The following is a 26,622-nucleotide window of genomic DNA, read 5'->3' as shown; positions in this document are numbered from 1 at the left end:
TGTTTTTTTTTTTAAGTATTGGGTTAATTATGATTATTCTTTATACGTTGTTTCATATATAAAATATGTGATTTTAACTGTGTAATTATGAAAGACAATGAAATGACGTAAGTGTCTGCGTCTCTACACATAAATAGGGTTTAATACTGATTACTGTATCCAAACCGGTTCGGATTGCGGCACAGGCGGCGGCCCTGACTCACCCGTCGCTCTTCTTGAGCAGGAAGCCCGATTTCTCGGTGCCGTATTTCTTGTTGCCTTGTGGCTGGTGGATGCTGTAGCCGTGCCCGGAGTTCTTCCTGTTTAGATAATCCTGAAATGGAAGAAGCACATCCCCACCATCATCATCACCATCATCATGGTATCCTGATTTTTAAAATCTATATTAAAGGCCTTTATTTACATTCACATCAAGCCCTAACCCTAGCGTAGAGTGAGTTGCAGTTACCTCTTTACCCTCCACTTGAAGCTGACTCCGGAGACAGTCACGGAGCTGAGAGAGCTGCTTCACGTGCTCGTCCTCTTCCTGACGAACCTGAGTGCAGGACAAACTGCTGGTTAGAGTTTCACAAACCCAAAACCACTCAATTAACAACTGTGTATAAAACAAACACGCCGGTTAATTCGCAACCTCCGAGGAATCTTACATTGCAAGCTGAGGTCTACACTGAGCGACCAGCATCTCCAGTAATGACGTTCTGCTTCTTTTCACATCAGGAATCCATAATCACACTGGCTTGCTGGAATCATTGCACATGTACAGTATGTGTGTGTGTGTGTGTGTGTGTGTGTGATGACGGGGAAGGTTTAAATGTCTTCCTGATCTGTCTTTTACCTGCCAGCTGAATACGAATCCTAATAACAGTGTAATACCATCGCCAAATCTTACACTCAAGTCAGGGTTTAGACTTTTTCCAAGCTGAATCGAAAGTCTGCGAGAACGTGTTTCTATGAGCTTCAACCAAACCAGTTTTTATGCAAAGCAACAGATTTGCTGGAACATGCCCTACTTTCATATAAAACCTCAGGAGCTGGGACGTGGACCAGGAATTTCTTTAATAGGGTGTTTGTCCAATATTATGTAATATTGTAGAGCCTTAGGCAGGCAGACACACCGTTACCGAACAGACCGAATGAATCCGCAGATTAATGATTTACACTGTAATGTTGCGCAATTCTAGAATTTCACTCTGCTCTCCGCTGAGCTCCCTTAGAAGTTCTAACACAGAATCAATCACCTCAAATCTGTGGTCTAAAAAATGTCATGCACCGCACATCTGACTGGACAAACGGACATTTACGGCATTTAGCAGACGCCCTTATCGAAAAAGACTTACATTTTTATCCCATTACACATCAGAGCAGTTGAGGCTTAGGGGACTGGCTCAAGGGCCCAACAGTGGTCCCTCTGTGTTCGAACCTGGGACCTTCTGATCAGAAATCTGACATCTTAACCACGGAGCTAGACCTGCACCTTTCATAATTCTAGTACAGATTTAGACTTAAAAAAAAAAAAAATCTCCAAATAGAGAATTGCTTAATCCTTAACCAGCATTTGCACTTCTAGAATCATCTTTTAGGTTTTGAACCAGTGGTATCTAACTTTTGAGGTCTAGAATTTAAGAATATTCTAGAATTATTGTATTAAATAATTGCACTGTTAAAAAGTAACTTCGCCTAATCATATATGATTCTTTAAAGTGAACAAGTTTTAAAAATCTTAAAATTCAATTCTTAGGGCCTCTGAGTGGCGCAGTGGTAAAGTGCTCCCCCTATCTTCCAGGGATCGCTGGTTCGATCCCTGGGTTACTTCTCACAGCCGGAGGTCTAGAGAGAGCTGATTGGCCGAGCTCTCTTAGGGGGGAGGGATGAGAGGTACTTGCACTCCCACATTAATCACGGCTCTACAGCCAATCAGGGGCGTCTGTGAGCTCGCGCACGCGGAAGGAGCGGCTAGCGCTTTCCTACCAGTGTGTAACTCCGCCCCTAACAGTGCGTGAGCGGGCAGTTTAAAAAGATGCGGTCGCGCAGTTTGGAGGAAACACGTGATAGTCTTCGGCCCTCCGGGCTGAATGGTAGTAGTCGCCTTAATGGGAGCCCCCTAGTGACGCGGAGGAATTGGCCACGACTAAATTAGGGAGAAAATCTGGAAAAAATCCCCCCCCAAAAAACAACAAAAAAATTTAATTTTTACAAAAAAAAAATTCTTTTTAATTTATGAGTTGTTCCTGTAAACTAGTCTAAAGAAGAATTCTAAACAGGATAACGCTGTTGCGAAATACCCAAGTTCATTTACTTGAGAATAATCTTTTGGGTTGTTGTTAAAATGTTAAGGTCTAGAAATCAAGAATATTCTGCAATTATTGTTAAACTGAGGAGCTCTGGAATAATTGGACTGTTAAAGAAATAATGTTGCCTAATCACTTATAATTCTTTAAAGTAAACAAGTTTTAAAAATCTTGATAAAAGAAACAAATGCAGTGTTAATAAACACATTTTAAGGTCACTTACACCAGAGTTAGGAATTGTAAAAATCTGGGCTGAAACTTAAAAAAAAAAAAAAAAAAAAAAATCAATACCTAAAAAGAATTCGTTCAAGTTATGAGTTGTTTTGGTGAAGAACTCTTTAAATTGCAGAATTGTAGAAGAATAATAGAGTTGAGAAAAACCTTTTTAAGTTCATTACCTCGAGAATCATCTGTTGGGAGCTTTTATGAGCAATTAGTGTTGTTGAATTTTTAAGGTCTAGAACTCACGAATATTCTAGATAAGGGGAAAAAATCTTAATAAACACACTCAAAGTCACTTCTAGAATTTTTTTTAATGAAAAATTCTAAAATAATCCGAGCATTGCTAGAAAATTTTCCATTCATGTCTGAATAAATGTTGTTCTGAAGTTATGAGCTCTAAAATAAACTTTTAAGTCACTTAGTCTTAAATTCTCTCTGAAGCTTTCGGTTCTAGAACAGCCGCTTTGTTTAGAGAGAAATTTCTGTGATCGGTTCATCAAACTGTCGAATTTGCACGGTCACTTATTCTTGGATTCTCCTTGAAATAAAGAATTCTATAATAAAAACTGCCAGCTTGCTTGAAAATCATGTTTTCTTAAACTCGCTTTGAAGTTATAAGTGGACCGTAGTCTTGATGATGAGCTTTTTAAGGTCAGGACGCGGCAAGCTAAGCTGTCTCGGGTACATACAGTACGTGTATATTCTCTTGAAATTCTCTTTTAATTAGACAACATTTCAATAATTCAGCCTCTCTCATTTCCTCTTGTGGGGGGGAAAAAAAAAAGACAACACACACGCATGCATGCACACACACACACACACACGTCACTGCCTGCAGTGTATACAGCAGAATTCCAGTTTATCTTTGTTCCTTGTGTTGAAGCCAAACCAGCACCGGGTGATTAAGTTTAACGTCTGACTCTGACTAAGGAGTCATTACACGGCAATCTGAGACGAGGGTTATTGCAGGAGATTTTCAAAAAAAAATGAAACTCAAGAGCTCGTGTTACAGTTACGTACAGAACATTAACAAAATCCTTCCATAAAGGCAAAAGATTATATAATCTGCACCATCTTCGTGTACTGGCCGGGTATACATGTGCCGTACTGTATATATACTGTATGTTTAAAGGGATACACACACACACACTCATTACCGTGTGAACAGAGGCTGCTAGCTTTTCCACAAATGGACTGAGATTTTCAGCGGCTTTCAATCCATCCTGAAAGAAACTGAAAGAAAAGAAAAAAGATCTCAAACATACACATTTACATTTCTGTCCTCGTATACTGTAACATATATATATATTCTGCTACTTATGATCTTTAAAGCTTCATAACGGTAATAATCTGACGTGCTGTTTGTTAGAGCCAGTTTCATCATGGGACTTGACGATACTGTTCTTGCGGGAACTGTTCCAGAACAGCTGACCCTGTTTATGTCTTAAAACAGCAACGGTTTTTTTGTTTTGTTTTTGCTTTATTACCCAACATCATGTTTATTATTTCATAGTTCTGAAATCTCCATTATTGTTACAAAATGTAGAAAATAAATCCAAACTTGTGACTGGTACTGTACTGTATAGACACACACTTCTACTTGCGTAGAGGTTCACATATTCCATGTTTACTTGGGGAGGAATTTTAGTTTATAAACAAAACACTGGACGACTCATTGCTGTTTGATGATGTCATGGTATTGCATCACACTACAAAAAATGTTGTTTTTTCTTTTTTAAAACACTTTTTAGCTAATTGATATGTATGAAAGTGGAGTATGTGTGTGCTTTCACCTTTTTTTTTTAAAAAAACAAAAAAAACAACAACCATTATAGACTCGCATCCAGAGGCGATAACAGCTGAAGGAGCACTGAACTACTCCCTAGTTTATTGATCTAATAATTATTATGATCTTAATAATTACCTAATAATCATTATCGGTCTCGAAGAATGTAGTCTAGTCACTAACGGACAAAGAACTCATCAAAAAAAGGAGAACATAATCAACTTTGAAAATAAAAAACAATATGCTTTGAGACTTGATATCAGTTTTACATTTACACAAAAATCAACCCGACATATTAAAAATGAGCCTCGCCTTAAAATAACGTTTTACTTAAAACCTGTTACACTAATACAAATATTGCTGCCACAGAGGTTGGGTGAAGTCCACACGGCTTACGACATTCAAGCAGTTTGTTTAAAGCAGATAAGTGAAACTCTCTGTTGCAAATACATTCAATGGTCCAAGGTTTATCATCACACCCATGGAATATCACATTCGCATCACACACACAATGATAACAAGCTCCAGTCTTCTGGGAAGGTTGGTAGGTTGGTGGGTGAGTGGGTTAGTGAGTGGGTGGATGGGTGGGTTGGTTTGTAGATACAGTAGGTGGGTGGGTATATTGATGGGTAGATAGGTGGGTGAGTGAGTGGGTGGGTAGTTAGGGGTTGGGTGGGTTGTTGGAAAGGTAGGTGGGTAGGTGGGTTGGTACATAGGTATTGGTGGGTAAGTGGGTTGGTAGGTAAGTGGGTGGGTGGGTAGTTAGGAAGGTAGTTGGTTAGGTGGGTGGTGGGTGAGTCAGGAAGGCAAGTATGTTGGATAGGTATGTTAATAGGTAGGTATGGGTTGGGATGGTTGGTTTATAAGTAGGTAGGTGGGTGGGTGGGTAGGTTGTTAGGGGTTGGGTGGGTAGTTATAAAGGTTAGTGGGTGGATGGGTTGGTAGGTAGGTAGGTACTGTAGGTATGGGTGGGTGGGTGGGTGGTTGGTTTGTAGATACAGTAGGTGGGTGGGTATATTAAAGGGTAGATAGGTGGGTAAGTGAGTGGGTAGTTAGGGGTTGGGTGGGTTGTTGGAAAGGTAGTTGGGTAGGTGGGTTGGTACTAGGGAGCAACAACTAATCGATAAAATCGATAATTATCGATAATGAAATTCGTTGTCAACGAATGCCGTTATCGATTAGTTGGGCTGCTCACGTCACTGAGGCGCGCGACCAGAAGATGCACAAATACACACAGATACACAGCCGCTCGCGCAATGGAGGTTACAGGAGCCTCTGCAGGAAAAAGCGCGCGCCCCGAGTCCTCCAAGGTTTGATAGCAGTTCACATTAAACGCCTCTAAGAAGACGATAACCTGCACACTATGCAAGACCGAGCTTTCATGGCATGTCATGCACGAACACTTAAAAAGAAAACATGTTGGTGTTACAGATGGCGAAACGTCAGCAGGGTCGGTAAAAACTGTATCTCTTCATCGTGTAAAAGTGGTATAGTTTAAGTGTTTTTTTTTAAAACTGTTCGCTAACTTCGGGACACTCGCGCTAGATCTGTTCACGTGCTACTCGCTAGCATCACATTGCGCAATCACCTCATGAGCAATAGTGATTAGTTAAATGGCGCTATTTTAGATCAGCTTAATTTACACGGTGCAAATAACAGTAGATATATATATATATACAGTGTGTGTGTGTGTGTATATTTATATATATATATATATATATATATATATATATATATATATATATATATATAAACTGTATATATTATATACTACATTTTATTTAAGGTTTAAAATGTCAAAATTAAAGATTATTAAACTCTATATGTGGCTTTTGCATTTTTAAAAGTTTATTTTTATACATAAATAATACCCTGATTTATGTTTTTTTAATAGTTATAAGCAAAATATCAAATTTAAGAAGCGGTTAGGTTTTGTCCGATTAATCGATTAACCGAAAACATAATCGCCCAACTAATCGATTATCAAAATAATCGTTAGTTGCAGCCCTAGTTGGTACATAGGTATTGGTGGGTAAGTGGGTGAGTGGGTGCGTGGGTGGGTAGTTAGGAAGGTAGTTGGTTAGGTGGGTGGTAAGTGAGTGAGTCAGGAAGGCAAGTGGGTGGGTGGGTTGTTAGGTAGGTAGATGCGTAGGTATGTGTTGGGATGGTTGGGTGGGTAGTTATAAAGGTTAGTGGGTGGATTTGTAGGTAGGTGGGTAGAAAATAATCATTCTGGAGGGTAAACATAAGAGTAAGTTACATTTTGATGCTCTAAAAACGTACTTAAGCTGTGCTTGGAAATACTTGATAAGACTCTGGAGCAGATCAGGACCCTGGCGTATCTTCATCTCCTGCACCTTCAGTAAATACTGCAGTGAGACAGACAGAGAGAGACAGAGACAGGGAGAGAGACAGAGAAGATAAGAACTTGTCAACTTCTATTTTCTTTCAGTCTGTTTAATCAGTGCTCCAGGATGGCGGACTGATCTCAGGAGAAAACCAACACAAAGATCTAACACAACCATTTTAGCAAAGTGCTCGTGTCAGAGGCTGTTTACGCAGAAATAAATATCCATCTGCCGAAGTAAAGCAAGAACTGAAGAACATCTGGAGGTCTGCGGCCAGAGAGGGGAAAAGAGGAGTCTCTGCAGAACAAGAAGAAGAGAATTCCCCTCTCCTTCAACTTTATTTTAATTTATCGCTTTATCCTGGTTCAGCAGTGCAATTAAAGCTAAAAGTTCTTCTAATCCTCAAACAAAAGGGAAAAAACATCTCCAAACCACACACAGAGAACATGACCTAAGCACTTTCTGTTAACTTTAACCACCTCACACATCTGCAGCTGGAAAGTCCTCCTCTCTCTCTCCATGTCCTCCAGTATGTCCGAGTCCAGGCGTATCAGACCGTACTGCTTCTGCCGCTCCCTCTCCAGCTTCCCCCTGAGAGACACAAAGAACTCTAGAGTCTCTTCGCCTTGCTTATTCCTTCCTCCATAAATTAAAGGTAGAGGTGTGCATTCTTACATTTTAACGTCATAATCTTTCCAGCCTCGCTCCATCTGCTTCTTCAGGTCCTGAAACAGACGAAAGGAAGGACAAAGAGAAATGGCATGAAGAAAGAATAAAAATGATTAATAATAGTCATTTAGGTCAGACAGTAAGGTCAAACTCTCCATGTCGTCCTTGTGTTTGTAATTCACTTATGCAAATTGAAAATCTGTTTTTCTGTACAAGAATAAAAGAGATGGTGCGCTTTCATTTGCCGTCTGTTTCTGTTTTTTTTTTTATTGTAACAGAACAAATATTATGGTTTTCAAAACCACTCTTGGATGAATGTATTGGACAAAGCCTTAAGAAAACCATCAAGTATTTAAAGGGTCTCATTACACTCTGGTTTAACTGACACTGACTTCGTCTGCTTTTAAGAAAGCATTAAAGAAACAATAGTGTCCGTTATAAACATAAACCCGAGCCAGAGAGGAATATTAACTCACACGACAACAGGAAAAACATCCAGAACTCTACACAGAGTTTAAGTCAGGATCACACCATAAATCCTGAAGCCGTAAGGGTGCAATCTTACACATTTTTCACTTATTTCACCTTTAATATCAATAAGGAACCCACCGCCCCTTTCATAGACAAGAAACCTACCGCACCTTTTAATATCGACAACGAACCTACCGCCCCTTTAATATCGAACACGGACCTACCGCCCCTTTAATATCGAACGCGGACCTACCGCCTCTTTGATATCGAACGCGGACCTACCACCCATTTAATATCTGACAAGGAACCTACCGCCCCTTTAATATCTGACAAGGAACCTACCGCCCCTTTAATATCTGACAAGGAACCTACCGCCCCTTTAATATCTGACAAGGAACCTACCGCCCCTTTAATATTGAACGCGAACCTACCGCCTCTTTGATATAGAACGCGGACCTACCACCCCTTTAATATCTGACAAGGAACCTACCGCCCCTTTAATATCTGACAAGGAACCTACCGCCCCTTTAATATCTGACAAGGAACCTACCGCCCCTTTAATATCTGACAAGGAACCTACCGCCCCTTTAATATCTGACAAGGAACCTACCGCCCCTTTAATATCTAACGCGGAACCTACCGCCCCTTTAATATCGAACGCGGAACCTACCGCCCCTTTAATATCGAACGCGGATCTACTGCCCCTTCAATATCGACAGTGGACCTACCGCCCCTTTAATATGTAACGCGGACCTACCGCTCCTTTAATATCGACAGCGGACCTACCGCCCCTTTAATATCGACAACTGATTTACTGCATCTTTAATATTGATAACTGCACCTTAATTACTGCAGCTTTGATGCAGACTTTAATTGATCCTTCAACAATCTCTGGGACACTCACCAGTCTGCTGTCTCTCAGCTCACTCTTCAGGATATTCTCCAGAGGGAAGGACAGGATGCTGTGCAGATTCTGCACCTGCAGACATGCAGAGAGACGGACGCATAATCAGAGAGGCATCGAGCATCAGATACACACACACACATACACACACACACCTGTTCAAAAGTCTAAGCACATGCAAATAACTAACATCCTTAAAAAAAAGTTTTTACTTTTATAAATACTACATAATGTATTCAGTTATAAAAAGCGAAGCCTTTCTTTTTGTTTGTCTAAAAAGTCCTCTTTCACGTAATATGCTGCTTTATTTTCTGGAAATAAGATTTTGTACTGACTCAATAATGAAGTCATAAAATAGACATGTATAACAAGTTCGAACCAAAAAAAAAAAAAAAAAAAAAACAGGCTGCCTAAGACTTTTACACAATACTATAATAATTATATATATATATATATATATCTTCTCTAACACATCCTGTCCAACTTCCCTGTAAACTCTCAGCATAAGATATACCGTCAGCATTTTCCTTCCAGGTGCTGCTCCATATTTCTTGGTTTCCCTGCGGAGCTGAAAGGGAGGAACGTGTGGCTCTAAATCAAGCAAAAGCTTCGACCTGGCAGAGGAATTTGTGTAAATCTTGCTTTGGAAAGAATGCATGAGAAAATCCCCTTAACGCAAAAATAAGTTAATGAGTGTGTGTGGATTTAAAAAGAACTTTTTTAAGAAGCAAATTTGTAAAAAGTTAACTCTGCGCTTCTTTTAAAGAGATTCCAGTGATATCCTGATAGAACAAAAACTATTGCCCTATCTTTATAAGTCAGTTGTAATAAGAAGGTTTATATGCTGAGTTTTATATTTTAAAGTTGATAAAATATTTTAACTTTATATTTGTTGTCAGCAGCCAAATTTACCAGTTAAACTTTTTCATGCATTAAAAAAGAAAAAAGTTTTTTAGTTTTAAACTAACATTAGATTTGATTTTGAAATTTGATTTTAGATAGATTAATTAGAAAATCTTTTAAATGTTTTTTAAACCTTACTTAGACACTTAATATACGTTCCTGATTTCTGTTCCACATCATCTTTTATTTTGTTTTTACATGACCTCTTATCTCTCCCTCATGTATTTGCCTTCTCTCATTCTTTTATTCATTAAGAAGAAATTTTTTTTTTTAAATGGACAAATTCGAAAACTCACGGAACAAGAGAACTCGTGACCTCAGTAAGGACGGCTGGAGGTTTTACCGTCACCTTGTTTGTCTCGTGTTCGTGACAAGACATGAAAATAGCACTCGCACACACACTGGTTTTGAGAAATGTGTTAGGAAAAAAAAACGACATAAAACTATTTCTGTTTAATTAACAAAGAGAAATTATGCACATGGACATCTTTGCTCATAAAACGGTAACAAACAATCAAGATAATAAAAACAAAAACTTCATTTAATAAACGTCGTTTAATGAACTTTCCTGATGGAATATAATTTAAAAGCAGCATTATAGCAGGATTATTGATGTCTCTCGATTATCAGTGATAATATCGATTTAATCGAGATTAATAACCCCAATAGGAATAAACCTGCATGCTTTAATACGTGTTCTGGTTCTGGGCCCGATCCGTTCCAATGGGAAATGGGGGGATGGGGGGTGTAAACCTTTAATAATCTATTCAATAATAATAATAGTAAATATTAGCCGTGTAAGCACATGATCGCTCGTTAGAATAATTATATTCTTCCTGCTCAGGTTTGCCCGACGTGGGGTAACACTAGGTCATGTGACGAGTTTCCTGGAGGGATATTAAGCTTCCATTCCTGATCACCAATCTCCATGAGAACAACTCTCTCTCTCTCTCTTTCTTCAGTGGATGAACTTCAGACGATCATCCACTGGGTCTCTGGCTAAAGAAGGAGCGCCAATTGGCAAAAGGTTTGCGGCCCATCACTAACCAGAAGCTGGGATCCGTTGGAAAAGATGGGAAGCCGAACCTAACCGCAAACCCAACCTACTTCCTCTTTTGTGTCTTTTATATTCCTGGTAGAATAACCCTTTCACATGGGAGAAAAAAGGCACATTCTATTGTTAGATTAAACCATCTGATAAACGTACACGGGAACCTTATCAGATCAAAGTTCGCGTAAATAGTTGGAATCTCTACGCAGAATGATGTCATTCGTATTGAAGTAGAAGAGTTTATATCGTCCTTAAACAGGACATAAACGAACAGCGGTTCGCGTTAGCGATTCTGATCCAAAAAGCTGCACAGGAACAGAACTCGTATAAAGAAAAGGCATCACGGATGCAGTGAGACAGCCGGAGTCATCAGAGGACACGTCCTGGAGCAAAAACAAAAAGAAGTTTATTTTCTGAGCCCGGTTTCTGCATGAGCTCAGCATCCCTGGTGGTTTTATGATTGACAGCTTAGCGGTCGGGCTGTACGAACACACACACACACAGGTCTGGGATGAATTAAGGGATCCGGACCACTCCGGTTCGAGAGGGCCTTGGCTGCAGCTGCCACACACACACACACACACACACACACACACACACACACACACACACACAGCTGTCCTTCCCTTTTCTCTTAGAGCACTCTTGCAGTGCAAATGGAGCCAAATCATTATTCATTCCTAAATAAACGAACACACACACACAAACACACACACACACACAGGTGGACCCTGAATAACCTGCTGGTGTTCTCATGACTTGGTTTACGATTGGAGCGTCATTTAAACCGAGCAACGCTGCTCTTACACTCCGAACTCCAAGCATGTGTGTGTGTGTCACTAGACTGGTGCGTCGCGGTTGCATGACACATGACATAAAGCGCATGCTTTCTTACACACGTGCCATGAAAGTCGTTATGTCCTGATATGTCCTGATATGGTCGTTTGGTACAGACACGCGCGTCTATCTAAATAGCACGATGCACAGAACACGGACACTAGAACTCGGAGCGCCGTGATTGGTTTAAAGACAGGAAGTTCATAACTCGATCGACTAAAAAGCTTAACGGTTCAAATGTACTCATAATGAGGTTAGAATATGAAGAATAAAACACTTGGGGTAGTACTGTTGTAGGAAAATAATGAATGACAAGGTGTTTTTAATGTCAACTCCTACAACTCCTAGCGGTACCTCGGCATACAAACATCACGCTTTTAGAATTTTCGCCTTAAGTACGGAAATTTTGAAAAAGAAAAAGAAATTTATCTCAGCGTATGAAGCATTTTCGGCAAACGAGACACCGAACCGAACGTCGGCGGGGAGCCGCTCTCAGTTTGGTTTTAAAAAGGAGCCAGTGCCAAGAGGAATCATAAATTAAGGTTAAGTGATAAGAAATAAAGTCTTTTTATTTCTTATTTTACTTTATTTACAAGTCTTTTCTAATTGTTTTTATATGCAAAAAATAGGATTATAGTGTTGAAAATTGGTAATATCTGTAATATTTTGGGTGGCTGGAACGGATTATCCGCATTTACATTATTTCCTATGAGAAAATGCGTTTTACTAGATGAAATTTCAAATAAAGAACTCGGAATCAATTCGTCTGCCGAGGTACCGCCGTATCTTAAAGTGATTTATTCCTCTTATACCACATTAAAATGCCAACAATTAAATGATATATAAAAATAAAGATATAAATAAATAATTCGGGGGGTTGAAAATAAAAAACAGTTTCCAGAACTGAGCTCTGCTGCAGAGGAGAAGTTCATTTCGAGTCACCAGCCTCAGAAATCACCAATTAACAACCAGCACCTCAGATTAGAGCCGTTATGAAGCTTTACAGAGCAGAAGTAGCAGATAAACATCTCAATATCAACTGTTCAGAGGAGATTATTGTGTTTTGGATAAAGGTGTGTCCAAACTATATATAACTCTCCATCTTTCTGCAGACTGATGGTAAATCTAGATAATCACACACCTTCTTGTAAAATCTATTCATCTGGTGCATCCATCAGGTTTGCTGTAGAGATGATAAGAGTTAGAGGAAACCAACCATCACCTGACGACCAATCAGAATCGAGCCTTCAGCCGCCCAGCGATATAATGAAGAATGTTTCCTGCATATCTACAGACTTTAATGAGCCTGAATGGTAGTTATTGTGGAGTTGTGGACTCACCAGTGTTTTGAGGAGCACCGTGACCTCCCGCGTGAACACCGCCAGGTTCAGGAACCCTGTGGAGATCTCGTTATTGTCCTGCGACAGATGACTGTTTCCCAGGTTCTCCAAAATCTCGATGTACTGCTCGTTACACTCCACGTGATCTAAATAAGGAAACAAACATCAAACATGTGATAAGATGAGAAGAGTGCAATGGAAACGTGAAATGAAGAACACAAGATTTTCAATAAAATTCTAGACAATTTGGTGAATTAGTGAAGGTTAGTTCTGGCTAACATTTACAGAAATAAGTTGACTGTTGAAGTTGAATAAATAACTGATGAACTGATCCACCCAAGCGATGGGACTTTTTTCTCAGTTTAAATATCAATTAATTCACTGTCTATATCGCTTTATCTTGTATACAGGGTCGCGGGGGGCCTGGAGCCTATCCCAGGGGACTTAGGACATGAGGTAGGGTACAACCTAGACACCCAGTTAGCCCAGTCTGCATGTCTTTGGGCTGTGGGAGGAAACCGGAGTACCTGGAGGAAACCCACCAAGCACGGGGAGAACATGCAAACTCCATGCACACAGATTCTGAGGCGGGAATCGAACCCTCGACCCCGGTGGTGCAAGAAGACAGTGCTAACCGCGATGCCGCTGTACTTGTATATACCACTTCATAAAAGATGTGTGTATTAAAACATATTTCAGTGAAACTGCAGCCCGGTAAACTCACATATTCTTTTTTTTTTTTTTTTTTTCTATAAAGGATCCCGTATTGTTTATTTGCAATAATAATTTTATTATAATAACAAGAAAGGCTGAGATCCAACACTTTACGTCTCCCACCAGAAGTCATCATACACACGAAAGTGATAAGAAAAGTGTTGTGCATGTGGGTGTAGAAATCAGCTACTTTATAACTCGGTATCAGACAGGAGGGAGTGTGAACATGGCAGGTTGATTGTTTTGTAGGGTTCTAAAGTTTGTACATTCTTCCTTCCCCATTGACGAACATGTTAACAATTTACAGTAGGGACAGGAATCACTAATCTCTTCCTGATACGAATTGATCATTAAAGTAGTTTATTTCTTTCTTCTTTTTTTTTTTTTATTAAAGTAATGCTAATATTCTTACCGTTAAAACTGCAATTCTATAAGTATCACGATTTTACAAACGGCCTGATTACATATACAATGTTACATTTTACCCCCAATTTTGTTACAATTTCAAAGTAAAAAAAAAAAAAGGATAATTGAACGCAGCCCGTTCTTCATAACATTAGTTTTCTTACTTAAAACCAAACGCAGCTTTTAAACACTACAAACTAACTAAGCGTTTAAGTACTTAGCTAATTAGTTTAGCAATTAGCTAGTTTTAGTAATTTGCTACATGCAAAACAAACAAAAAAATCAGGTTAACACATTTTTCAAAAATCCTTAATGGCAATGAATCGATTAGCGATTAACATCAAGAGCTGATCGAGTTTCTGGCAAAAGTCAAAGTTCTTACACGAGAAAAGAAAGCAAAGTAAAGTTGAGGCAGCACTGTCGCCTCGCACCACTAGGGTCTGGGTTCGATTCTCGTCTCGGGGTGCTTGGTGGGTTTCCTCCAGGGACTCCCACGGTTTCCTCCCACAGTCCAAAGACATGCAGATTAGGGCTACTTGGCGTTCTTAAATTACCTATCGTGTATGAATGAGTGTGTGTTTGCCCTTTGATAGACTGGAAGCCCGTACAAGGTGTATCCCCATACCCACCACCCCCACCCCCACCCAACGCCCTAAGTCTCCTGGGATTGGCTCCAGGCCCCAACCCGAGCCTTCTGCATGACTGGCGAGAAAACCTACCACTGAGCCACCAATGTCCTTGTGGAACAAAACATGTGAAGACTTAAAAACAAACAGTAACATTTTTGACTGAAAGCCAATGTAGAGACGCCAAGACTGGGGAAAAATTATCTCGCAACCTTGATGCGCCAGTGAGAAGTCTAGCAGTAGAATTTTGGTGAATTTATACGTACACCGGTACCTCGGCTTACCCATTTAATCCGTTCCGGAGTTCTTAAAGTGAAATTCCGTATTGCGAAATGCGTTGTCCCATGGGAAATAATGTAAATGCAGATCATTTCCAGGGCTTTTACATTACAGCATTTGACAGACGCCATTATCTGAAGCAAGTTACATTTTATCTCTTTATACATCTGAGCAGTTGAGGGTTAAGGGCCTTGCTCAAGGGCCCCAACAGTGGCAACTTGATGGTTGTGGGGTTTGAACCTGAGACCTTCTGATCACTAGTCCAATGCCTTAACCACCGCCCGTAGATAATCCATTCCAGCCATGCAGAAAATATTACCAATACAGGGACAAGTTCAAGAAAGGTTGTTGTGGTCTATCGGTCTAACTGAAAATAAGCACTGCCCCGTCAATGGACAGACAAACAAAACCACCGGATCTAAAAAAAAGCCAAGCAATTAAAATAGCACAGATGTGACATGGCAGTGGCGTAAAAATGCACGGAACGCTGTCTGTATTGTTGTTGTTGTGGGTGCAGGACAGGAAACTTTCAGCCACGTGTGAAAAGTTCAGCTCTTGTTTATGAACGCCGAAGCCATTAGACACGGACATGTTTTACACCGAGAGACAATTACATGGTGTTACGTCACATCGCCACCGTGGCAACAAGGATTAAACATCGACAGGAGATAATAGGTCATATGTACATTTGTTTGTTTGTTTTCTTTAAATAAGTCGTACGGAATTTAAAAACACTTCATGACTTGTGTTTTTAGGGAAAAGTTACGCCCTGACCTCTGTGCCGAGGCATAAATCTCAGCACTCAGCATCTTACACCCCAACAAACCGGTCTAAATGGAAAGATGAATGAACCCTTAACAGGGTCATGCTCTCGTCTCTCCTCGTGCTGTGAGTGATTAATGGGGTTTAAACAGAGAGAGAGAGAGAGAGAGAGAGAGAGAGAGAGAGAGAGAGAGAGGTTTGGGGAAAGAAAGAAAGAAAGAAAGAAAGAAAGAAAGAAGGGGTGATTCAGAGTTTCATCAGATACCCTGAGGAGGGATCGGACCCAATGAGGCCAGGAAACCGGGGCCTCCCTGGCTACAGCGCTGTTACCGGAATGAACCACATGAGTTTAGTTAGAGAAAAGAGGGAAAGAGGGGGAAAGAAATAAAGAAGAAGGAGGTAGTGTAGGGGGCTACAGCCAAACTGTAGCACTGTGACTCATACAGTATGTATCTGCTTCCCAAATGTGGCTGTTAATCTTCCATTTCTCAGAAACACACACACATCACCGCCGGTTCAGGTCAGGTCCGAAAAAAAAACAAGACAGGGAGAGAAAGAGACAGGGACGGAGAGATATGGATGTTTGTTCTGAACGAGGTTCCCGGATTGGAAGGGTTTACATAGCTGGTAGTTGGAGCAGGAAGTTTCCAGATTATTACAGTGAGTCATGTCTAGGAGATGGATAAAAAGAAGGGGGGATCAAGAAGATGCCAAGACCCTCAGGTTGGAGAGAAGTCATGGAGTCTGCATGCAGAACCGGACACTAGCATGCAGCATTTCATTCAAGTCACTGCATTCAAAGCAGGTCAAAGCAGGACTTTTCTCTATATAATCTCCTGCTACACTAATGCACTTATCCCAGTGTCTCACTAATGTTGGACACCATCAAGGTAGAAAGTTTTCCCGAGTTAAATCAGACCGCCTTTTATCTGAAACACCGGCTTCCCAGGAACTCCTTTAATAGCGCGACATGCGGAAATCTCTTAGAGCGACGAAAGATTATGGCATTTATTTTCTCTCCTAATTTATTTGGAGCCAATGCAACAGCTACCGATCAGGGCAGGGAGGGAGAAGACTGGTGGGCTTCCTCCGAGACCAGTGACGCCATGACCAGTTTTGAAAACATGCAGCTGTTCATGCAACATAACAACACACTCAAACAAAAGAAAGGTTTATTAATTCCCTCCCGCTTGCATACAAAAAAATTGCAAAGTGCAAAAACGTATTGAATCAAATTGATAGTGTCCAAGAGCGCGTGTGTGTCCAACCAATGAATTATAACTTTTTTAGTAGCTGGTAACTTCCTGTGATGCAAGAGAAGCAAATCGGGTTAGGATTGAACTGAATTAATGATGATTAACACGCCGCTGAATATTTTCACGTTTCAGCATTTCCTGTCCTGTTTTATTCTCGACATAATACAGGCACAATAACGATGCACGAGCGCACAGCGCTGGAGCGTAATACCGGGTGTGGCAAACTGACTATTCGCGGAACTAATCCCTCGACTAACAAGTGTTTCTTGTGTGCTTTTGTACCGGTTCACCTACACATAGTCTTTTGTGGCACGACAGCAAACTGAACAAGTATAGGACGTAATCTACGTAGTTTTGCACAACAATTTTTTTCATTCCAGTTAATTCTACTTCAAACTTCCCGCTCATAAACATTCTTTCTGTCTTAATCACTCTGAACGGCCAGAGACGAGCGGTTTTCTCCGTAACAGGTTGTTGAGAGACTTGTGAGAGAAAGAATGAAGTCAAACACTCACTGAGGCCTGAGCTGTGGATCCCCTTCACCATCTTCTTCATCCTCTGCAGAGAGCCCTGGTCCTGCTCCAGAGTCTGGAACACAAGAACATAAAGATCAGTACTAAAGTAGAGCATTAAAAATATTAATTTAACTTGATATACATACATACAATATATAGACCAATGTATTTGGCCAAACTTGTTAATTATTGAATTTGGGTGTTTCATTCAATGAGGCCCCTCATCCCCAGTGAAGGGCGATCTTAATGCTTCAGCATATCAAGACATCTTGGACAATGTTATGCTTCTATGCAACTTTGTGGCAACAGTTTGTTGAAGGTCCTTTTCTATTCCAACATGACTGAGCCCCAGTGCACAAAGCGAGGACTATAAAGACGCGGTTTGATGAGGTCGATGTGGAAGAACTCGACCGGCCCGAGCACAGAGCCCTGACCTCAACCCCATCGAGCACCTTTGGGATGAACTGGAACTGGAGATTGCCAAAAGACGGATCTTCTCGTCCAAAATCAGTGCCTGACCTTTTAAACACTCTAAACAGAATGAATGAACAGGAAATTCCCATAGATGCACTCTCTAACATCTTGTGGACGGCCTTGCAAGAAGAGTGGAAGCTTATAGCTGCAAAGGGAGACGGGGATCTTAATATGTTTTAAAACTTTTTTTAATTATTATGGTTAACTTGAAGAAGAAAAAAAGACACCACTTGGGTCATCCACAAATACTCATGTTTTGCAAGAGTATTGCTTATTCTTCTTTTGACTTTATGAGCAGTTTGTGCACCTACTTAAGAGTTTTTGCATACTGGTAATGAATCAAACAATAAACTTAAGATGAAAAACTTTTCTTTTTCCCCCACAGTAGGAAAAATTCTTTAATGCCACTGAATTGTATCGAAAATCAGAATGCCCCAAAATAAAATCGGATCAATGGACTATTTTTAAAACACAGCTCTAGTGTACATCATGCTGGAACAGCTTTAGGTGAAGAGACAGCAATGCTACAGGACACAAAGACAAATTCGGGACAAAGACAAATGTGTCTCCCCAACATGCTGACGAACGTTTGACAAAGAACCATGTACGAGTGCGATGATCAGGTATCCTCATGTACCTAAATTCTCATCCATACGGTACATGCTATACTGTACTGTACAACACAAATCAAACTAAAAACCTTTCTTCGAGTTTAAAACGAAGGTGTTGACCGGTGCACAACTTTCGGTTGTCTTTTCACTGAGACGCATTACTTACATCACACACCATACTTTCTTCATTAGCCTTACATTTCAACACTATTGATTAAAGAAGTTGTTGTCTATAATCTACCTGCATTCAGGGAAAAACCCTTAACAACTTTGCGGTGCAGACAGGTGAGTCTGCTGACTCAGACGTAATGTCGTCAAGTAACACGTTCAAAATCTGGTATAGACAGGTGATTCAAAAACAGGCTTGTAGAGTCTGGTAAAATCCAGCTCCGAGAGAGAGAGAGTCACAAAGTTACACCCAATGAGATGACATGTTCCAGTAAAGGCTTATTCAATCTGCTCTAAACTAAACCACCAAAAATAAAACCACAAACACCAAATTCACATAAAGCATGAGGTGGACATATATAAAGATCTATATCATAATACATGACAGCACACGGCTGACTGGACATTAACTGCTTTACTGAGGAACCACGACGTACGAATTTACTCCGTTTATGAGGCAAGCTCTTGATTGTTTTCATATGCAAAATTATGATTACAGTGTTGGAAATTAGTAATATTTTAGGCGGCTGGTTAGGATTATCTGCATTAACATTATTTCCAACGGTAAAATAAGGTTTGCAATTTTAACTTAAGTACTCGCCTCCAGAACGGATTCAATTCTTATGCGAGGTACCGCTGTGATCTAAATGCAGATAATCCGTGCCAGTCACTCGAAATATTACCAATATTACCAATTTCCAATACTAGAATCATATCTTTCCATATAAAAACAATGAAAACATTTAGAAAAGACATGTCAATGAAGTGAAATATGAAATAAATGGACATTAAACCTCACTTAACCTCAATTTATGATTTCTCTCGGCACCGGCTGCTTTAAAAACCAAACTAAAAGCGGCTCCGTTTTCTTTTTGCTACCGTCCCTGATAACATTCTTAAGAACCATGGTGATACGTCTTCACTCGGTAATATCTGTCAAGCCGAAAATTCATGAGGACCACTGTATATACTGTTGTATAGAACAACATATTCTTCTTCAATGTGATATGTTTCGAAGTTCAAGTATCTAAACCAAGTCTTGAAATGTAATTTTAATTGTATATAGCGTAACAAGTGTCATATTACACCACTCTACGTCAAGTGGTTGACTCTATTTGGTGAAAAATTCAATACTATCATTTTTTCTCAGATCCGTTTTCTGACGTTGCTTCTCTTGCACATAGTGAAACCACAGTGCTGTAAAATCCTCATAACTGTTCGCTGAGAAGGTGTAGTCTCTTTTACTCAAACAGCAGTTCTAAAAATAGTTCTGTTCTTCAATAAATTTGTCCTACCCATCAATCCCTGCTACCCCCACTTACCACACGGGCACAGATCAAAATCGTCATGTTTCGCTGCTTTAGCCCCCCTCCCATAAATCTATGCTACTGCTTCATGCCAGCGACTTGTTAGTTTATGTTTATTAACACAAGTTTTTCTAGCGTTTGTGCGTTTTACTGCCCATTTTATATCATTTGCACGGTTAAATGAACAACCGACATGCAGTGGATTAACGGGAATCGTCAAATCGACGTGTCAAGAACCGCTACCACTGTAAAAGAGACGGGGATTATATTCTGATATTATTAAATACATTGTCACAAAGTGCTACCAGCATGTCAAGAAACGTCTCACATAAAAATAATTTTTTAAAAAAAGAATACATTTTTGCAGTGCTACAACAACTCAAAAGAATAATTACAATATATATTGAAAAAGTAGCACAGATGGATAAAACTATAAATTTCTGCTACTGGTAGGAAATAATGATAGAACACTAGCTCTAATTCATCATTTCATTGTCACTCCCTTATCCAGAGTGATTTACATTTTATCTTATTATACATCAGTTGAGGGTTAAGGGCCTCACTCAAGGGCCAAAAGACGAGTGGGAATTTGGAGGTGGTTTGAAGCTTTGACTGCCATCAGCTGTGTAATGCCTTAACCCCCAAACTACCCCTGGACCCAATTCTGGTTATATATTTGTATTATTGCACAAGCAATCGTTAATTAATTGCTGTTAAGATCTTAACAGATTAAAAATATTTTTACATACAGCGGTGACCTTGACGATCCAGCTGTGTGCTAACCTTAGCTTAGCTCTACGTACTAGAGAGGGCCTTTACATGCCGCTAACGATGTATTTGAAGATTCAGGTCACTAAAATTCCCTCCATAAACACAGGATTGACTCGGCCTGCTTACATTCCACTTCCTCCCTCCTTTGCCGTCTTAATTAATCCAAAAATAATTGTGCGAAATTGCGCCCCTAATGGATACAGCACCTGCTTGTGACTGACATTCTGCTGAAAGGTTTATGATTGAAATGTGTATCCAAGACAAATATAAATAGCGACTATGATCACCCTTATATAAATGTAATCACTTGCTCAAGTAAACAATATCTCCTGGTGGAATTCGGACTCGGAACAATATGAACAACCTGTCCATCTAAAGACAGCATGCACACACACACACATTTACAACTTAGCGAAATGCTAAATTACCCCAATTAACCCGCTGGTAGGTTTTTCGGGGACACAGACTCAAGGTTAGGACGAAGTAAACCGGGGACGACGGAGGTAGCAAATGTATTTCTAAGTAAACTTTTTTATTTTTAAATCTAGATTTTTCCCCCTATTTTAAATGCATTTAAGGATATAAAACATGACACAATGTGGACATGTTTACTATCTTACAATAGTAGAAGTGTAAAGAAACAGTAATAATATACAAGATAAAATTATTTATATATTATATTAATTCCATGATCAGACTGTCCGCTTCACGTCTGAAACGCCTGCCTCCCAGAAACTCCTTTAATGTTCACCCAAACATTCCCACTCTCTGAACGTTCAGGTTCTTCATTAAGGATGTTTAACTGCGAGTCTCTCCAAGAGTCTCATGTACTGTTTGAAGTCTTCTGTAAATGTCAATCGGTTTTTACGCCTTCATTTGCCATAAATTCTATCACAAGTTAGATGCTATATTGAAGTCTGAGAATGTGTGTAAGAGAAAATGAACAAGTCCCAGCTGGTGTGTTTGTCATTGTGTAAATGGAGCAATCTGGGCATGCAGGTTTATATCCAAAGAATTAAAAACCACCCACGATATGCTGGTACCATCGGCGTAAACACACTCTACTTGGTTATACACCGTTTCCTGGTCAAACACATGGTTAGAGACGTACACCCATAACGTACCCTGTGTTTTGTCTGGGTGGTGTTTACATTAATAACAGACCTGCATGCAGTCTGGTGTTTTATGGTCATTTTCTACACTTACACTTTAACAGCACACTTCTAAAAAAAAATAAATAAATAAAAGTATAAAAACAGAAATATCACGTTTTGGCTGTTAACTGTTGACTGTTGTTTAAACCACAGCTGTCTCACACAGAGTAGATCAGACCTTGGATATCTTACACAGAGTAGATCAGATCAGACCACATATACAGTATCCTATACAGAGCAGATCAGACCTCAAATATCTCACACAGAGCAGATCAGACCTCAAATATCTCACACAGAGCAGATCAGATCTCTGATATCTCACACAGAGCAGATCAGACCTCAAATATCCTACACAGAGCAGATCAGATCTCTGATATCTCACACAGAGCAGATCAGACCAAAGATATCTTACACAGAATAGATCGGATCAGACCACATACATCTTATATAGAGCAGATCAGACCACAGCTTTCACACTGAGTAGATTAGACCACGGCTATCTTGCACAGAGCAGATCAGACCAAAAATATCCTTCACAGAGTAGATCAGACCAGACCATCTATATCTTATCTAGAGCAGATCAGACTGCAGGTCTCTTGCACAGAATAGATTAAACCATGGCTATCTCGCACAGAGCCAATCAGACCTCTGATATTTTACAGAGTAGATCAGACCGGTCCACATATTTCTTACATAGAGCAGATCAGACCAAATATATCCTACCCAGAGCAGATCAGATTAAAAATATCTTACACAGAATAGATCAGACCACATACATCTTATAAAGAGCAGATCAGACCACAGCTCTCACACTGAGTAGATTAGACCACGGCTATCTTGCACAGAGCAGATCAGACCAAAAATATCTCACACAGAGCAGATCAGATCTCTGATATTCTACCCAGAGCAGATCAGATCAGATCAGATCAAAAATATCTTACACAGAATAGATCAGATCAGACCACTTACATCTTATAAAGAGCAGATCAGACCACAGCTCTCACACTGAGTAGATTAGACCACGGCTATATTGTACAGAGCAGATCAGACCAAAGGTATCCTTCAAAGAGTAGATCAGACCAGACAATCTATATCTTATCTAGAGCAGATCAGACTGCAGGTCTCTTGCACAGAATAGATTAAACCATGGCTATCTCGCACAGAGCAGATCAGACTTTTGATATTTTACAGAGTAGATCAGACCCGACCACATATATCTTATATAGAGCAGATCAGACCAAAGATATCTCACACAGAGCAGATCAGATCTCTGATTTCCTACCCAGAGCAGATCAGATTAAAAATATCTTACACAGAATAGATCAGATTAGACCACATACATCTCATAAAGAGCAGATCCGACCTCAGATATCTCACACAGAGCAGATCAGACCAAAGAACTCTTATATAGATCAGATCAGACCAAAGATCTCCTATATAGATCAGATCAGACCACAGATCTCTCACACAGAGTAGATCAGACTACTGCTATCTGACATGAAGTAGATCAGGCCGTAAATACCTTACACAGAGTAGATCGGACCACAGATACTTATACAGACACAACCAATTCTAGCATGTGAATGTTGGACTTTAAAGGTAGCAGGTCTCTGTACAGTTTAGTGCCTCATCAGTGGGAAATGAGTAACGATTTGGGAAGACGGAAACCTCCAAGCAGAGCATCGCCTTCGGTAGAAATGTGTGAACTCACAGTTCATCTGCCATTTTTACTTGGAAAGCAATACTATGCATGGAATTTATGACACGTGTTACACGTCACACTAGATGCTTACTCTAGTCAGAGGTTAGGGATTGTGGATAAAGATATCTGAAGGTTTTTTTTTTTTTTTCAAATTATTAAAAAATGCGTTACAAACAAAAGTAGGGAACAGATGGATTAGTAGGCAGGGAGACCTGGTTAGTCTCAAACCCCTTTCACTGTGCCAGAAGGTCACACTGCTCGGAATCTACTGCATTCAACAGAACATTTCTGTTTACCGCCCTGAGCCTTAACTTTGAACCTTTCGTTCCAAACAAGCTTATCAGGGTTTATCTAAAGGCTATGCTAATCAGTAACAGGGACATGGCAGTCTGACCGAGGCCTTGACTTCATAGTGCTGTGCACATTTCTACCGCCCCAATTCCTTAAGACATACTACTGAATGCAAAACTGTGTATCCTCATGATACTTAAAGAGAACCAGTGACAACGTACACCATGTGGCCAAAAGTACTGGGAAAACTCACCATCACACCCATTTTATTTCCCTACACACAAGTTCTTGCATGTTGTAGCATTCACATTCAAGGGCAAAACCTGTTCCGGCATGGCGATGCCCCAGTGCACAAAGCAACGCCAATGCAAACTTTTTCGGAGTGAAAGAACTCGGAGAGACCTGACCTTAACCCCACCCGAAAAAATCTAGGGAAGAGTAATCGCACAAGAGTGCAGCTTTTCATACCTGTAAACGGTGGACTAGATCCAAATGTTTGGGTGTCCATATACTTTTGATTGTGTAATTTATTTTATAACATTTAGCTAGTAAAACTATTAAATAATTTAAAGGTATTGTAGGAAGTTCTGCAGTGGCCTCGAGAGTGTAATTACTCCACAGATGCACATGAAATAATCGTGTCCTTTTAATGCACAGTTACTGTTAAACATGTCATCATATTGCAGTAGGTAAAAAAAAGTTATGGTATATATTTAGTAATATACAGTAGATTACATATTATTATATAATGCAACATACTGTAGAATAATTGCACAATCAAATTAAAACTAATTTTATCTTCATGTACACAGCCAGGTATCACAGAAGGAAGTGCAGCGAAATGCTTTGACGACTGTCCGTGACTTAATGCGGAATGATGGAAGAGAATAGAAATATTTCACTACAATAAAAGGAAAGGAAAAAAAAGATTCCCATTTGCACTAGAAGAATACAATTTAGCTAAAGAAATTAATTTTTTATTAAAATTTCCATTAAAATAATGAAATAAAAATGAAAGAATGTGAGATATATGAATTTACAGATTTAGAAAAATAGAAATACCTAGTATATACTTAGTATAAAATATATGTAGTATAAAAATATAGAAAGAGAGTTACAGTGTGCAAATGTGCGATGTGGCGAGTAACGTACTCCATCACTCCATGATGTGTAATGCAGGAATGCATTGTGTGTGTGTGTGTGTGTTTATGGTGTAAAGGAAACTAAAGCAGATCTGATCAGTTTAGCCCTGTGTGTGTTCTGGTTCAGGACCCGAATAGCCTGCGGGAGGAAGCGCCTCCTCGGCCTCTCGGTGTCGGCCGTCAGGGAACGGAACCGCGACAGAGAGAACAATCCAGTAGACCATTTTTGTCATTTTCGATTTTTAAATTTTAGATCCGTGTGTGTGTGTGCTTGTGCAAGCAAAATACGTGGGTTAAAAACACATCGCCTGCTTTTTCCATATCCGTATCAGGGGATAGGCTCCGTCCGCTTAGGCACATCGTGTGATAGATACCCCTCACCCTGGAGGTATATCTGTTGTTTCTGTGGCAGGATCAGGTTGCCAGCTCGACGCCCCATCGTATCGGAGCACTTGGGGGGGGTGAAGGATCTTGCTTGAGGGTCCAACAGTGGCAGGCACGCCTAGTGGGGCGCGAACCAGTGACCTGCTGATCATATTTGTACTATCAAGCTTAAACATGCAAGTCGGATTTTTTTTTCCCTATTATGACCTCATATAAGAAGACACCCTCCCCCCACTCACTGCTCAGCTCCACTCAGCAGTGGCTCATTGACATGGACAAAAAAAGAGCACATTTGTAGGAGGAGTAAAAGAGGACATTTGCTGTTTTATTTTTGTAAAAAGAAAAAATATATATACAGAACCTTTAAATGACTTTTTAGTTCATACTAAACGAGCTTCCACGTCTCAAGTCACGTGCTTAAGACAGACTCAGTGTGTTAACTCAGCACTAGTACAGTATAGTTTGCTAGAGGGAAACGACCTGAAGTGCATTTCTCACATCTGGACCACACACACATACGCACACACACTGACTGTCACGTAACAAGCCGCTATAAATCAGCAGACTCGGCCAAAGCTGACGCAACAACATCCAACCCCAAAAGTTGATTCATTTCCCATAACAACAACAACAACAACAATATTGCTCTAATACACATGAATACTCCACGACTGAACGTGTTCGATGTATTTCAAGAACACAACATCATTAACATTTTTATTCTGCAATGTTCACCAAAACAACATCGGCCACATAACACACACATCACGGCGACAAACACCATCAGCAGCCGCTCGCTTTCTCTCTACTCAAGTTAGTACGATGAAAAAATACAACTTATCATGTTGGAGAAACACGAAACCACAAAAGCTAGAAAGTTCGAAAACGCCCTCGAGCTGCACGTCGCCACATCAGCACTTCCACACGTCTCCGTTACGGCACGCGCTCGCAAACACACCGCCGGAGACGTTTCACTGGACTGGTGTGTGTAAGCTTGAAGGTATCTAAACGCATCAGACACATCGTCACTCCCGCGGGACGGCAAAGTGGGCCGCGATGGGCAAAAGTATAGGAACATCGTGTCTGTCAATAAGAAATTACTGGCATACTGTGATAAACAAACAAACACATGCTTTACGTGTGTGTGTGTGTGTGTGTATGCGTGTACAGCTCCTTCAAACTTCCTCAGCTGAGAGACTCAAAAGGCTCAAAGGCTTTAATCGAATTTAAACAAATACAAAC

The 26,622-nt window shown here is 40.1% G+C and overlaps 1 protein-coding gene across 1 annotated transcript in view; it reads right to left on the bottom strand.

Annotated features, from left to right (window-relative positions):
* Positions 1 to 26,622, bottom strand: part of asap3 (ArfGAP with SH3 domain, ankyrin repeat and PH domain 3) — a 47,478-nt gene that overhangs the window by 18,122 nt on the left and 2,734 nt on the right. The window contains exons 2-10 of the mRNA XM_053510079.1: positions 17,377 to 17,449; positions 12,820 to 12,965; positions 8,689 to 8,763; positions 7,320 to 7,369; positions 7,124 to 7,235; positions 6,580 to 6,665; positions 3,668 to 3,743; positions 449 to 535; positions 204 to 313 (exon numbers count right to left, since the gene is read on the bottom strand). Of these exons, the coding sequence (XP_053366054.1) occupies positions 204 to 313; positions 449 to 535; positions 3,668 to 3,743; positions 6,580 to 6,665; positions 7,124 to 7,235; positions 7,320 to 7,369; positions 8,689 to 8,763; positions 12,820 to 12,965; positions 17,377 to 17,449 (815 nt within the window). The remainder of the gene's footprint in view (positions 1 to 203; positions 314 to 448; positions 536 to 3,667; positions 3,744 to 6,579; positions 6,666 to 7,123; positions 7,236 to 7,319; positions 7,370 to 8,688; positions 8,764 to 12,819; positions 12,966 to 17,376; positions 17,450 to 26,622) is intronic.

Source organism: Clarias gariepinus, chromosome 13, assembly GCF_024256425.1.
Source record: "Clarias gariepinus isolate MV-2021 ecotype Netherlands chromosome 13, CGAR_prim_01v2, whole genome shotgun sequence".
Lineage (NCBI taxonomy): Eukaryota > Metazoa > Chordata > Actinopteri > Siluriformes > Clariidae > Clarias > Clarias gariepinus.
The sequence above is the reverse complement of the archived record's forward strand: the minus strand, read 5'-3'. Positions and strand labels throughout refer to the sequence as shown.